At 40.0% G+C, this 15,444-nt stretch overlaps 1 protein-coding gene across 1 annotated transcript in view; it reads left to right on the top strand.

The window, feature by feature from the left end:
* The window catches only part of LOC140200228 (interleukin-18 receptor 1-like), a 48,437-nt gene that overhangs the window by 17,008 nt on the left and 15,985 nt on the right, over nt 1-15,444 (top strand). Inside the window, exons 5-7 of the mRNA XM_072263233.1 lie at nt 3,119-3,266; nt 4,417-4,476; nt 11,840-11,975. Of these exons, the coding sequence (XP_072119334.1) occupies nt 3,119-3,266; nt 4,417-4,476; nt 11,840-11,975 (344 nt within the window). The remainder of the gene's footprint in view (nt 1-3,118; nt 3,267-4,416; nt 4,477-11,839; nt 11,976-15,444) is intronic.

Below are 15,444 nucleotides of genomic sequence, written 5' to 3'. Positions count from 1 at the left end.
AATTTACTGCTTGTATTTGACAGTAAGAACTGAAAGCTAATTTTAAGCTTCTTGAACTTACTTACATTCACAATAAAAACTGAAGATGGGTTCTTGTTTGAATCAATAACTGCTATATTCACATAACTCCAGAATACTCCCTAACAGGAACAACTAACTGCAAAGATTGGCAGTTTTCACTGAACTACAAAGAAAAAAATGCTGGAACCACTCAACATGTAAGTCAACATCTGTGTAAAGAGAAACGGAGTTAACATTCATGCCTCTCATCTGGTCAAAATGGCACCAGTGTACAACACTCCCTCGGTCAACATTTTCCAGATAGCTCACAAATATATATTTTTTACTTCTTTTAATTCTGTTTTTTTCACCTTAAGTATGTTTCTGGGACTGTTAGAGCCTGCAATTTACAGTTTAGTGTTTATTTGAGTGATCCAGTGCTTTGCTGTCTCTGAGAAACAATGAGTGCGTACTCGAACAGCCTCGATGCGAAGAAACTTTAAAACGGGAGGCGAGCTGATGTTCGACTCCATTTTGCCAGTTAAAAGTGTCCATTAATCACTGAATAAAAGCGTCAAGGAAGATTGAGACATTGAGGAGAATGTGGAAGGTGAAAGTTTCAGTGCCAGCTGCCTGCCTTTTGATTGCTGCCAAGAAAGATTCTGTGAGCGGCCTATCACTGTGTGGCAGGAGCATAGACCTCTCTGCTTCATGTGCTGTCCCTCTCTTTCGATCAATGTTGTTGATATTGTAGGATAGTATCCTGGTTCTGCGTTTATAGATGGGACTATTGTGCTTATATACTGTGGATTTATTCATATTTATGGTTTTTATGTTCTGTATTTTTTATCACCCATTCCTTTTCCATTTTGTTATGTGAGCATGGTGGGGAAGAATGGTTTGGGGTTGATGTTCTGTTGTTTTCTGTTAGTTTTTTCTGCAGGGGAGGGGTTGTTTTTTGGGGTTTGATTTTCCTGTTCTGTTTTGTGTGGGAGGAGGGGGGGGGGGTTGATGATCAGAATGTCATTCTTTTTTGTACAGGGAGGTGGGCTTGATATTTCTCTCTGAACAACTTTCATGTTCGATCTTTGTATCATGGCTATCTGGAGAAGACAAATTTCAGAGTTTTATATGGATATGTCCTTTGATAATAAATTAACCTTTGAACATGCTGGATCAAAGATCTAGATTACACTCGCTGTGGGTGGAATTCCTTTAATGACCCCCTCATTTTTCTGCCTTCCAGTAAGGTGGGAACTAATGGTAATTTGGTGGACAGAATTAGAAATAGTAGTGGTATTGTCATTTAATGACCATGATCAGATATTCATAAGTGAACTCATGAAGAACAGAAGCTTAGCGCAAACCCATCTCTTCTGTTTCCCTAAATCTCACCCATTGTTGTCCTGTTTTAAGAGTGGCATGAAATTTCTGAGGAGGGTGTCTCTTAGATCATTTGGAAATTCTGCAAAAAGAATTTGGCATAGGCTGAAGGATGAATAGACTGTTGTTGTTCATAGGACACATGGAGGAGAGCCAAGGTGCAGGAGGACTTCAGCGAATTATACAATTTAATTTTTTTATCTCAACAGAATTATGCATAATTATTTACTTCAGAAGTTATTTGAAGCAATGCATTTTTACGAGGTTAAAATCTTAGTGATTTACATCACAATATATCTGAACTATCATAAATTTTGACTGGCTGGTGGCGTAGTGGCATCAGCACCAGACTTTGGAGCAAAGACTCCCGAGTTTGAACCCAGCTGGCTCCCCTGGCACACCTTCCATCTGTGCTGGGTTGAGCGTCAAGCTAGCAAATTGACCTCGTAAAAACAGAAGTTGCCTGCTACAGGAACATCAACAGGAAAAAGTTGACGGCCTATGCTCTCTCGTGATTTTAAAGGCAATTTCTTCTTCTTATCGTAAATTTACAGAAGATGTATTCGTAAGGGTAATTCCATGCTATCAACTCTTTTCGTAACAATGAAATGTTTTCTTGATGGCAGACAGAATACTATTATTAGTCCCTCAAACATCTTCTATCATTTAATATCAGATTCCTCATTTTTCTCTGGTTACCAAAATACTGCTAATCTCAGATTTATAATAAATGTTTAATTATGCATTAAATGCAATAATATCCACCTCCAAATTATTATGAATTTCTGTGTAGATGTGTTTTCTAACTTCTTTCCTGCAATTCATTTAAAGTTATTTCTCCATAGCTTAGATTCCTGGAGCAGTTTAAATAAGTTTGCTGTATTTTATTTTATTTATTTATTGAGCTACAGTGTGGAATAGACCTTTCTGGTCCTTCGTTCCGCACCACCCAGCAACCCCCGATTTAACCCTAGCATGATCATGAGTCAATTTACAATGGCCAATTAACCTACCAAGCAGTACATTTTTGGAATTTTGGAGGAAACTGGAGCCGCCAGAGGAAACCCATGTGGGCACAGGGACTGGCGGGAATTGTTCTATTATTTCCCTTAATATCTTGAAAACATTAAATTAGCCCATATCTCCTAAGTTCCAATAAATACAATGCTAAACTCTGTAAACCTTGTCTCATGATTTAATCCACAGAGTCCAAGTACTGCTGTTAGAAATCTAAGGCACACTTTGTATGAGACCAGTATAACCTTTCTAAGTGTGTTGCTCTCAATGTAGTATCATCAGTGACTTGTACAGTTACTCTATAACTTCTCTATTGTGCTCCAATCCTCTCGCTACAATAGACTTTTCATTTGTTTGCAGCATATTTTTTTTTGCGGTAAAAAATTATTGGATCTTCTTTCACTGCTTAGGAAGCACAGTTTTCTATCTATTAGGGATACCTTGCTTTTTGACTTCAGTGAAAACTGTTTGCCGTAGATTGGTCTATTTGCTTAAATCATTAAGGTCTCTTTGCAGCTTAAAAATGCCATCTATATTTTTGTTCTTGTGCCTTTGGCAAACTGGGATAGGTGCTTTTCTGCCCCTCATTTAATTCATTTGTAATAAATAGTTACAACCTCAAACAGAAAGGCAAACTATGATGAGAATTGTTATTTTGTTGCTTGTCTATGTACTATCATACTAAGTATTAATGCCAATTGAACCATATGTTCTTCAGAATTGTCAAGAGGAAGTTGCTACAGGATTATCACTGGAGTTTCATTCTCTTGGAAAGGAAAATGCTGGACATTACACTTGTGTACTGTCCATTGAACATAATGGAAGACAATACAATGTTACAAGGACTTTGGAGTTGACACTGACTGGTACTTTTAAAAAATTAATTGCTTGGGCCTGAGATGGAGGAAATAAAGTTAAATGCAGTGGCTCAATTAAGTGTAATTTTGTACCGTGAAAATTTATTCATGCTTCCCTTCTGACACTAGAGTACTGCAGTTATCCCTGGACCTATGGAAACGCATTGCTAGATTGCTCTTGGAACACATGTCCATCTTTAAATATCAGATTAATAAACATTTAGCAGCTAAGTGTCACAAGGAACAATAGTTAATAGATATTAACCATTCAGCAAAGTCTGAATGCCAAAAATATCTTAAATCTTTCAGCTGGATTTTTAAATACGCTAGCAACATAATCTTAATATAAGTTGGGTGTTAGGAAATGAGAATTATATAAAAATACCAGTTGTTTTCATAGATCTTTCATTCTGACACACTCTATATTATCGTCACTCCTTCCCATTGCTTCTACCTCAGAATGATGTTTAAGGAACCTAAAGTTGAAATATTCCTGTGATCTATAGTCATAAATGATTAATAAACTTTGTATCATGTTCATGACAGATAATTTTAATCAAGGAACTTGCATTGACATAGCAGCTTACATAATTTCTGGACTTCCAAAGGTGATTTATAATCAGTGATGTAGTTTTGAAGTCTAGTCAATATAGCATTGTCAGAAGAATCATACCAAAGTTATGGACTAAATATGAATCACCTTGAGATTTGGCAGATTTAAATAGGATGATTCTTTTGGAGAAATTTTGCATTGTCCCCATAGTCCAGGTCAAGCACAAAGCATCATATGAATACCCAGCAACCTATTCAGGAAAGGATTTCTGTTATGGAATCAATATAAATATAGAGGAATTAATGTTGGAAATATTAGATTTGTGTACAATATCTTTATTCTATATTAACGGGGCATATTTTAAGCAATTTAATTTTGTTATTAATTCATTGTGTTCAAATAGTAAATTTATCCTTGTTTCTTAAAATCTTCCTCTTGGTCATCACTCCTGTTCTTCAGATTGTTTTTCTTCTCTTTGAAGTACTTGATGACACTTCATTACATAATAAATGTATATAAAACAGAGTTTTCTTAGTGCTGTGAATTTAAGAAATGTAATCGTGAACTTAATTTCTCTTACTTTCTTTATAAATTATTTTTCTTTAGAACCCTATATTGAACCAAAGTTGATTTATCCACATCAAGAACACATTGAAGTTACACTAGGTGGGTAAAGCTTGCATCATATTGTACCCACATATGATTTCTTACCTGTGTTAATGATCTGATTGATTTACTGTAAGTACAAATGGAAGAAGTGAGGTACAATGGAGTTGCAAGGAAATGCAATACAAGTTCTTAATTTCCTCAGTGCATAGAATTAAGAATGACAACTATCTGAAAATATCCTTTGGATACGTGATTATCAGTGCATTTTTGCACACTCTCCAAAGCCATTTCTAACTACTGTTATTAATGGATTGATAAAGAGCAATCTACCTTTCCATAGCAATGTGATCCTGTGTACATAAGACAAGATTGCTCGGTAGATAGTATTTGCCAGCAACAAGTTGTCATAATTTCAGATTGTAAACTTACAGGGAAAAGGATGTTTCATATCTAATCAGATGGAATAAAACAAAATAAATTTCTGATATTCAGTATATTGGAAAGATAGGTTAGTAGGCAGAGGGGGTGGTGTGGCTCTGTGTATAAGAAATAATATTAAATCATTTGAAAGAGATGACATAGGTTTGGAAGGTCTCTATGGGTTGAGTTAAGAAATGGCAAGGGTAAAAGGACCCTAATGGCAGTTGTATACAGGCCTCCAAACAGCAGCCAGGATGTGGATTACAAATTACAGCAGGAGATAGAAAAGGCCTGACATCAGTGGTTGGGAAGTTGTTGGAATCGATTGTTAGGGATGAGATTACGGAGCATCTGGAGGCACATGACAAGATTGGCCAAAGCCAGCATGATTTCCTGAAAGGAAAATCCTGCCTGACAAACCTACTGCAATTCTTTGTGGAAATTTCAAGCAGGGTAGACAAAGGAGATGCAGTAGATGTGGTGTACTTGGATTTTCAGAAGGCCTTTGACAAGGTGCCGCACATGAGGCTGCTTAGCAAGATAAGAGCCCATGGAATTACAGGGAAGTCACTAGCGTGGGTGGAGCATTGGCTGGTTGGCAGAAAACAGAGTGGGAATAAAAAGATTCTATTCTGGCTGGCTACCAGTTACCAGTGGAATTCCACAGGGATTGATGTTGTGATTGCTGCTTTTTACGGTGTATGTCAATGATTTGGACTATGAGATTAATGGATTTGTGGCTAAATTTGCCAAGATACAAAGATAGGTGGAGGAGCGGGTAGTGTTGAGGAAACAGAGAGAAAGACTTAGAAAGTTTAGGGGAATGGACAAAGAAGTGGCAAATGAAATACAACATTGTAAAGTGTATGGTCATGCACTTTGGTGGAAGAAATAAACGGACAGACTATTATTTAGATGGGGAGAGACTTCAAAATGCAGAGATGCAAAGGGACTTGGGAATCCTTGAGCAAGATACCCTAAAGGTTAACCTCCAGGATGAGTAGGTTAGAAAGAACACAAATGCAATGTTGGCATTCATTTATAGAGATATAGAATATAAGAGCAGGGATGTGATGTTGAGGCTCTATAAGGCACTCGTGAGACCACACTTGAAGTATTGTGTGCAGTTTTAGGCTCCTTATTTTAGAAGGGATATACTGACATTGGAGAGGGTTCAGAGAAGATTCATGAGAATGATTCCAGGAATAAAAGTGTTACAGTATGAGGAACGTCTGGCGGCTTTTGGGCTGTATTTCCTGGAGTTCAGGAGAATGAGGGGGGATCTCATAGAAACATTCCAAATGTTAAAAGGCCTAAACAGATTAGATATGGCAAAGTTATTTCCCATGGTAGAGGATTCTAGGACAAGAGGGCACAACTTCACGATTGAAGGATGTCCTTTTAAAACTGAGATGCGGAGAAATTACTTGAGTCTTAGAGGGTGGTAAATCTGGGGAATTTGTTGCCACGAGCAGCTGTGCAGACCAGCCCATTCGGTGTATTTAAGGCAGAGATGGATAGGTTCTTGATTAGCCAGGGAATCAAAGGGTATGGGATGAAAGTAGGGGAGTGGGGATGACTGGAAGAATTGGACCAGCCCATGACTGAATGGCGGAGCAGACTCGATGGGCTGAATGGCCCACCTGCTCCTATATCTTACGGTCTTATTTAATTCTGTATGTCCCTACAGATAGAATGACCACAGCATGATAGTATGCTATTTTCAGATCAAGGGACCAAAACTAGGATCATAAACTTAAATAAATCTTATAATGAAGGGAGAGTTGGCTCAAGTGGTTTGAAAAACTAGATTAAACTCTTTGATGGTATATAAACAGTGGCAAACATGTTAAGAATTTTTTCCTAAGCTTTCTACAGAAACACAATCTAAGGATAGTGACTATAGGAGAAGAGTTCCACCTGAGGCTACGTAATGAAGCAACGATTAAGTTATATGCATGAATGAAAAGGCTTAAAGTGTTGAAAGGATATTGGTAGATAGCAGATAGGGAGAAGCAATGAAACCAGTAGACTAAAGAGATAGAAAATAGAATATGAGATAATTGGTAAAGAATATTTCTTTTATGCCTGCAGAAATCACTACACTCAATGTACTTGATGTATAGAGGGATCCTGGGGCCCATGTTCATACCTTCCAGAAAGGGGCAACTGAAGTAGATAGACTGGTGAGCATAATGGGGATTAAGAAAATGACAAAGTGCTAAACAATATTTTGTTTCTGTTTTCACTGTAAAGACATCATAACCAATCCTTGGAAAAACAGGAATGAAAAGAAGGGGAAAACTTCAAAAAAATATGACTTGAGAAAAGTTGACAGGAAATCTACATAATGGACTGAAGTATGGAAAATTCATTGGAATTGGTAGCCCACATTCTTAGGTTCTAAGAGCAAAGGCTACAGAGATGTAGTAATGCATTGATTGTGTACTTTCAAAGTATACTAGATTTTTGAAAAAGTCTCAGAAGAATGAAAAACTGCACAGCTATTCAAGAAAGGCAAGAGAAAGAGGGCAGGAAATTATAGACCAGTTAGACTAACTTCTAAAATGTTGGACCCATATCCGCATATTAAACACTCTAAGTGAGAGGAGTACGTTGTACATTTTACGTTGTACATCTCAGCAAGAAATGATCATCACAGTTAACATTTTTCATCGAGTAATAACCTGTACAAAAAGGATGGGTTGCATTTGAATCCCAGGGGGACCAATATCCTGGTGGAGAGGTTTGCTGAGGCTACTGGGGAGAGTTTAAACTAGAATTGCTGGGGGGTGGGAACCGAACTGAAGAACCTGGGGAAGAGGTGGTTGGCTCACAAATAGAGAAAGCTTGAAGTCAGTGTGTGAGGGAGGATAGGCAGGTGATAGAGAAGGGACGCACTCAGATCGACAGTTTGAGATGTGTCTATTTTAATGCAAGGAGTATTGTGAACAAAGCGGATGAGCTTAGAGCATGGATCAGTACTTGGAGCTATGATGTGGTGGCCATTACAGAAACTTGGATGGCTCAGGGACAGGAATGGTTACTTCAAGTGCCGGGTGTTACATGTTTCAGAAAGGACAGGGTGGGAGGCAAAAGAGGTGGGGGTGTGGCACTGTTGATCAGAGATAGTGTCACGGCTGCAGAAAAGGTGGACGTCATGGAGGGATTGTCTATGGAGTCTCTGTGGGTGGAGGTTAGGAACAGGAAGGGGTCAATAACTTTACTGGGTGTTTTTTATAGGCCTCACAATAGTAACAGGGATAATGAGGAGCAGATAGGGAAAAAGATCCTGGAAAGGTGTAATAATAACAGAGTGTCGTGGTGGGAGACTTTATATTTCCCAAATATCGATTGGCATTTCCCTAGAGCAAGGGGTTTAGATGGGGTGGAGCTTGTTAGGTGTGTTCAGGAAGGTTTCTTGACACATATGCAAATAAGCCTACAAGGGGAGAGACTGTACTTGATTTGGTATTGTGAAATGAACTTGGTCAGGTGTCAGATCTCTCAGTGGGAGAGCATTTTAGAGATAGTGATCATAATCCTATCTCCTTTACAATAGCATTGGCGACGGATAGGAGCAGACAATTTAGAAAAGCGTTTAATTGGAGTAAGGGGAATCATGATGCTATCAGGCAGGAAATTGGAAGCTTAAATTGGGAACAGATGTTCTCAGGGAAAAGTACAGAAGAAATGTGGCAAATGTTCAGGGGATATTTGTGTGGAGTTCTGCATAGGTACATTCCAATGAGACAGGGAAGTTATGGTAGGGTACAGGAACCGTGGTGTACAAAGGCTGTAATAAATCTAGTCAAGAAGAAAAGGAAAGCTTACAAAAGGATCAGAGAGCTAGGTAATGTTAAAGATCTAGAAGATTATAAGGCTAACAGGAAAGAGCTTAAAAAGGAAATTCGGATAGCCAGAACGGACCATGAGAAGAGCTTGGCGGGCAGGATTAAGGAAAACCCCAAGGCATTCTACAAGTATGTGAAGGGCAAGAGGATAAGATGTGAAAGAATAGGACCTATCAAGTGTGACAGTGGGAAAGTGTGTATGGAACCGGAGGAAATAGCAGAGGTACTTCGTGAATACTTTACTTCAGTATTCACTATGGAAAAGGATCTTAGTGATCATAGTGATGACTTGCAGTGGACTGAAAAGCTTGAGCATGTAGGTATTAAGAAAGAGGATGTGCTGGAACTTTTGGAAAGCATCAAATTGGATAAATCGCTGGGACCGGATGAGATGTACTCTAGGCTACTGTGGGAGGCGAGTGAGGAGATTGCTGAGCCTCTGGCGATGATCTTTGCATCATCAATGCGGACTGGAGAGGGTCCAGAGGATTGGAGGGTTGTGGATGTTGTTCCTTTACTCAAGAAAGGGAGTAGAGATAGCCCAGGAAATTATAGACCAGTGAGTCTTACTTCAGTGGTTGGTAAGCTGATGGAGAAGATCCTGAGAGGCAGGATTTATGAACATTTGGAGAGGTATAATATGATTAGGGATAGTCAGCGTGGCTTTGCCAAGAGCAGGTTGTGCCTTATGAACCTGATTGAATTTTTTGAGGATATGACTAAACACATTGATGAAGGAAGAGTAGTAGAAGTAATATATATGGATTTCAGCAAGGCATTTGATAAGGTACCCCATACAAGGCTTATTGAGAAGGTAAGGAGGCATGGGATCCAAGGGGACATTGCTTTGTGGATCCAGAACTGACTTGCCCACAGAAGGCAAAGAGTGGTTGTAGATGGGTCATAGTCTGCATGGAGGTCTGTGACCAGTGGTATGCCTCAGGGATCTGTTCTGGGACCCTTACTCTTTGTGATTTTTATAGATGACCTGGATGAAGAAGTGGAGGGATGGGTTAGTAAGTTTGCTGATGACACAAAGATTGGAGGTGTTGTAGATAGTGTGGAGGGCTGTCAGAGGTTACAGTGGGACATTGATAGGATGCAAAACTGGGCTGAGAAGTGGCAGATAGAGTTCAACCCAGATGTGTGAAGTGGCTCATTTTGGTAAGTCAAATATGATGGGAGAATATAGTATTAATGGTAAGACTCCTGGCAGTGTGGAGGACCAGAGGGATCTTGGGGTCTGAGTCCATAGGACGCTCAAAGCAGCTGTGCAAGTTGACTCTGTGGTTAAGAAGGCATACGATGTATTGGCCTTCATCAATCATGGACTTGAATTTAGGAGCCAAGAGGTAATGTTGCAGCTATATAGGACCTTGGTCAGACCCCACTTGGAGTACTCTGCTCAGTTCTGGTTGCCTCACTACAGGAAGGATGTGGAAGCCATAGAAAGGGTGCAGAGGAGATTTACAAGGATGTTGCCTGGATTGGGGAGCATGCCTTATGAAAACAGGTTGAGTGATAGGTCTTTTCTCCTTGGAGCAACGGAGGATGAGCGGTGACCTGATAGAGGTGTATAAGATGATGAGAGGCATTGATCGTGTGGATAGTCAGAGGCTTTTTACCAGGGCTGACATAGTTCCCACAAGAGGACACAGGTTTAAGGTGCTAGGGAGTAGGTACAGAGGAGATGTCTGGGGTAAGTCTTTTATGCAGAGAGTGGTGACTGCGTGGAATGGGCTGCCGGCGATGGTGGTGAAGGCGGATACGATAGGGCCTTTTAAGAGACTTTTGGATAGGTACATGGAGCTTAGAAAAATAGAGGGCTATGGGTAAGCCTAAGAATTTCTAAGGTAGAGACATGTTCGGCACAACTTTGTGGGCCATAGGGCCTGTATTGCGCTGTAGGTTTTCTATGTTTCTGATTATTTTAGTTATTTAAAGTTGTCACTGTCAATCAAGTGTTTTCAAGATTGAAGAATCTAAGTCACAGGAATTTTCCCAGATCGCATAACATTTTTTTCGTATTCTGAGAGTAGAATTTATCAAAAACTCAGATCAGGTATCTAGTGTGTTTGAACTGTCATTCTGAAAACGAGATTAGATTTTGGAACACTAGCCCTTTTGTTCAAGAGCTTGATGGTTGAGGGGTAGTAACTGTTCTTGAATCTGGCGGTGCAAGTCCTGAGGCACTTGTACCTTCTATCTGAAGGCAGCAGTGAAATAAGAACATGGCCTGGGTGGTGATGATCTTTGATGATAGATGCTGCTTTTCTACTGCAATGTTTTATTTAGATGTTCTCAATGGTTTGGAGGGTTTTATCATGACGTACTGGGCCGAATCCACTACTTTTTGAAGGATTTTCTGCTCAAAAGCATTGGTGTTCCCATACCAAGCCACAGTGTAGCCGGTCAGCACACTTTCCACCACTCATCTATAGAAGTTTGCCAAGGTTTTTGATGACATGCCAAATCTCTGCAGACTCCTGAGGAAGTAGAGGTGCTGTTGTGCTTTCTTCACAATAATATCCTCTGAGATAGTGACACCCAGGAGTTTAAAGTTACTGACCCTCTGCACTGCAGATCCTCCAATGATCACTGGCTCATGGACCTCTGGTTTTTTTCTCCTTAAGTCTACAATCAGTTTCTTGGTCTTATTGACATTGAGTGAGAGGTTGTTTTTATTACACTACTCAGCCAAGTTTTCAATCTCCCTCCTGTATGCTGATTCATCAGCCCCTTTGATAGAGCCCACAAATGTTTGCTTTCAAAGATTAAGCAGGCTCTACACCACCTCAGAACAGTATTATGAACAAACCTAATCAATTTATGTTGAGATTCTAAATCATATCAAAAAGATAATTCAGAATTTAGAGTTTTACTTCAGAATTGTTAGAAGTTGGCATGAGATCCTACACATCCCCAAGAAGACTTCCAGAACATTAATTCCTCAATGAAACTTCATGTTCAATGCACTTTTTAAAATATCAATTAAACACTCATAACAAAATTACATGTAAAAAGCAGCAAATTGGGTTTAAGAAGAGTGCAACAATATGCTTAAATAAATTAATTAAATGCAGCACTTTTGAAAGGTATACAACTAATGCTAATATTTCTTGCTGTCTGATTATGTGAACATTTAGGTGAAAGAAGAGTCATTAATTGCACAGCTTTGGCCGGCCACAAAAGTAAACAGGATGTGAGACTAACCTGGGAATTTCAACAACGTAAAATAACTTCCTGTAAGCCTGAAGCATCAGTCTGTAAAGATCCTAGGAGGTAAAGAGTAGATTTTAATTTTATTTGTTGTCTTCATGTGAATACCCATTGTACTTGAAGTAATATATTGTCCATAAAGCACCTTGCAATATTTTGAAGTGACACTTACTTTTCTTTCCACTTGTTTGTGATAATAAAGCTCACATTTACAGTGAAGCTGCTTTATATTGTGCTTTCAAGATTACATCATATGGGATCCAGGGTGGGCCAGCTAGTTGGATACAAAATTGCCTTGACAGCAGGACAAAGAGGTTGGTGGTAGAGGTTGTTTTTCAGACTGGAGGCCTATGACTGACAATGTCCTGGAGCAATCAGAGCTAGGTTAATTGTTGTTTGTCATTTATGTTAACAATTTGGATGAAAATGTTGGTGGCATGGCTAGTAGGTTTGTGAATGACACCTAAAATAGTGCTAGAGTCGACCGTGAGGAAGGTTATCTCAGAAAACGAAACAATCTTGATCAACTGGGCTGGTGGGCTGAGGAATGGCAGAAGGACTTTAATTCAGATAAATTTGAGGTAAGACGAACAAGGTCAGACCAGACACATAAACAGTAGGTCACTGGGATTGTAGAATAGGGAGACCTAGGGTACAGGTAACAGTTCCTTGAAAGTGGAGATAAGTGTAGACAGGACAGTAAAGAAGGCATTTGGCATGCTTGCCTTCATTGATCAGAATATTGCATACAGGACTTGGGACATCATGTTACACCTGGACAAGACGTTAATAAGGTCAAATTTGAAGCGTAGAACACAGTTCTGATTACCCGGCTATGTGAAGTATGCCACTAAATTTGAAAGGGTACAAAAAGGATTTAGGAGGATGTTACTAGGACTGGAATGTTTGAGTTATATGGAGAGGCTAGATCGGTTAGGACTTATTTTCCTAGTGCATATGAGGCTGAGGGGTAACCACTTTGTGATTTTTATAATCATGATAGGCTTAGATAAGGTGAATAACCACAGGGTGGGGAAGTCCAAAACTAGAAGGCATAATTTTAAAGTGAGAGAGGAAAGATTTAAAAGAGACCTGAGGGGCAACATTTTCACACAGAGGGTGGTGTGTATAGGAATGAGCTGCCAGAGTAGGAGGTGGGTATAATTGTGACATTTAAAAGACATTTGGGTAGGTAGATAGATAGGAAATGTTTGGAGGGATATGGACAAAAAGCAGGCAAATGATTATGCAACTTGTTCGGCATGGATGAATTGGATGGAAGAGCCTCATTGCCATGTTGTATAGCTCTGTAACTTGTTTGCAGAATGGCACCTCAACTTGCTTTTCTCTTTTAAAATTAATTTGTTTGGCATTTTAACAATATTGATTTCGTTCTCTCTCCTGTCCCAATGTACAGCCCACCTAAAGTACCTCACTGTATTAAACTCACACTAAAGCTTAGGCTTTCTGTTTCATGATGCGATGCCCTCACAGTGAAAGGCCTTATTCCATTGCAGTGTGAAGAGAGCCATTTATCTATCAGTTGTTGCCGAAGAGGGCCACCACACAGGCAACAGCTGCTAGTTGCAAAGCTGTCTGATGACTGACTTTGTTCAGCAGCCTGAATGCCTTGTACTGTACTACACATACAAAGCTGAGCTTAGACAGGAAGTACATTCTGCCTTTACTTAGATATCCAAAATTAGTAGAAACCAAGGGGGAAAAAAAGACGGAGATAGTTTGATGCAATGGCCACCATATTTTAATTTTCTACCATCAGACAGATGCCCGAAATACGTTGAAGTCCTGGAAAAGCTCAAAGTGCAGACTGCATTGATCTTTAGTACATTGTAGTCTGCTTCAGATCTCAATTAAACAGTCCCTGGGTGAACACTAGGGGGAAGAGCTTGCTCAGATTTCCATTGCGGCCTAAACACATATATGATTGAATGATATTGTAGGCAATGGATCTTTTTGCTTTGCTAGTTCCATTTGCTCCTTTATTGTTCCAGGTTCCTAATTATAGGTTGTTGGCAGATGTTGCTTGCTTAAGAAATGAAGGAATCCTTCAGCTACTGACTTGTTTTGACAGGAGGAAGTGGTGGGGGTGGGCGGGGGCTATACAAACTTTGATGCAGTGCTGTCAACCCTTGCACTGATTCATGTCTTTTGCGATGTCCACAAACAATCTGCTGGGGGGGGGGGGGGAAAGAGAGAGAGAGAGAGAGAGAGAGAGAGAGAGAGAGAGAGAGAGAGAGAGAGAGAGAGAGAGAGAGAGAGAGAGAGAGAGAGAGAGAGAGAGAGAGAGAGAGAGAGAGAGAGAGAGAGAGAGAGAGAGAGAGAGAGAGAGAGAGAGAGAGAGAGAGAGAGAGAGAGAGAGAGGAGAGGAGAGGAGAGAGAGAGACACTCTCCAATATAGCATAGGTACATGCTCTTTGATCCAACCAGTCCATGCCAACCATGCCATAAATGTACCTATTTCCAATTTCCTGCATTCGGCCAATATCCCTCCAATCCCCACGCTCCCATTGGTACATGCTCATCTAAAAAAGCTGTAAAAAATAAAACTTTGCTAAACCAGACCTATCCAAATGTCTCTTAAATGATACTGTTGTATCTGACTCAACCACTTCCCAAATGTCTCTTAAATGATACTGTTGTATCTGACTCAACCACTTCCTCTGGTAGTTCTTCCATCTACTCACTACCTTCTGTGTAAAAAAAAAGATTGCCCTTCAGGGTCTTTTTAAGTGGTATCTTGTCACCCGACCATTCATGATATAACACTGGTTTGACTTTCCAAATGCATCGTTTTGTGTCATCTCCAAGCTTACTAAGCAGGGCTGGTGCATTCCCATCCAACTCTTTGGCACACCAGGAGTCCAACCAACATTCAGATGACCAACCTTCAGCCACTACTGTATGCCTCCTTCTGCCTGGTCTGGGTCCAACTCACCGAAATGGAGATGGAAACTGTGCATAATGCTCCTGGTGTGGGTCTGACTGACCAAAATGGAAATGGAAACTGTGCATAATGTTCCTGGTCTGGGTCTGAGTCAGGGATATGGAGATCATAACCAGACGTGATGTGTTCAGAAGTCAAGGTTCAAGGGTTGCCTCTTATTCATACAAGGGAAGGTAAGAAAAGTTAGCTATGAGGAAAAGTTAAGCAAGCTGGGACTTTACTCTTCGGAGTGAGAGAATGAGAGGATAGCTGATATAAGGTGATAAGAGGCATTGATAAAGTGGCGGCCAGCATCTTTTTGCCAGAATGGTTACGGCTAATATGAGAGAACATATTTTCGGTGATTGGAGGAAAGTATAGGGGGAAGTCAGTGGTAGGTATTTTACACAGTGAAGTATAAATGCATGGAATGTATGGCTGGGCGTGGTGATAGAGGCAGGTACATTACGGACATTTAAGAGACTCTTAGGCACATGGATGACAGAAAAATGGAGTGCTCTGTGAGAAGGAAGGGTTAGATTGATCTTGGTGTAGGTTTAAAAAGTTAGCACAACATTATGGCCATGC

Source organism: Mobula birostris, chromosome 7 (assembly GCF_030028105.1).
Source record: "Mobula birostris isolate sMobBir1 chromosome 7, sMobBir1.hap1, whole genome shotgun sequence".
Classification (NCBI taxonomy): Eukaryota; Metazoa; Chordata; class Chondrichthyes; order Myliobatiformes; family Myliobatidae; genus Mobula; species Mobula birostris.
The sequence above is the reverse complement of the archived record's forward strand: the minus strand, read 5'-3'. Positions and strand labels throughout refer to the sequence as shown.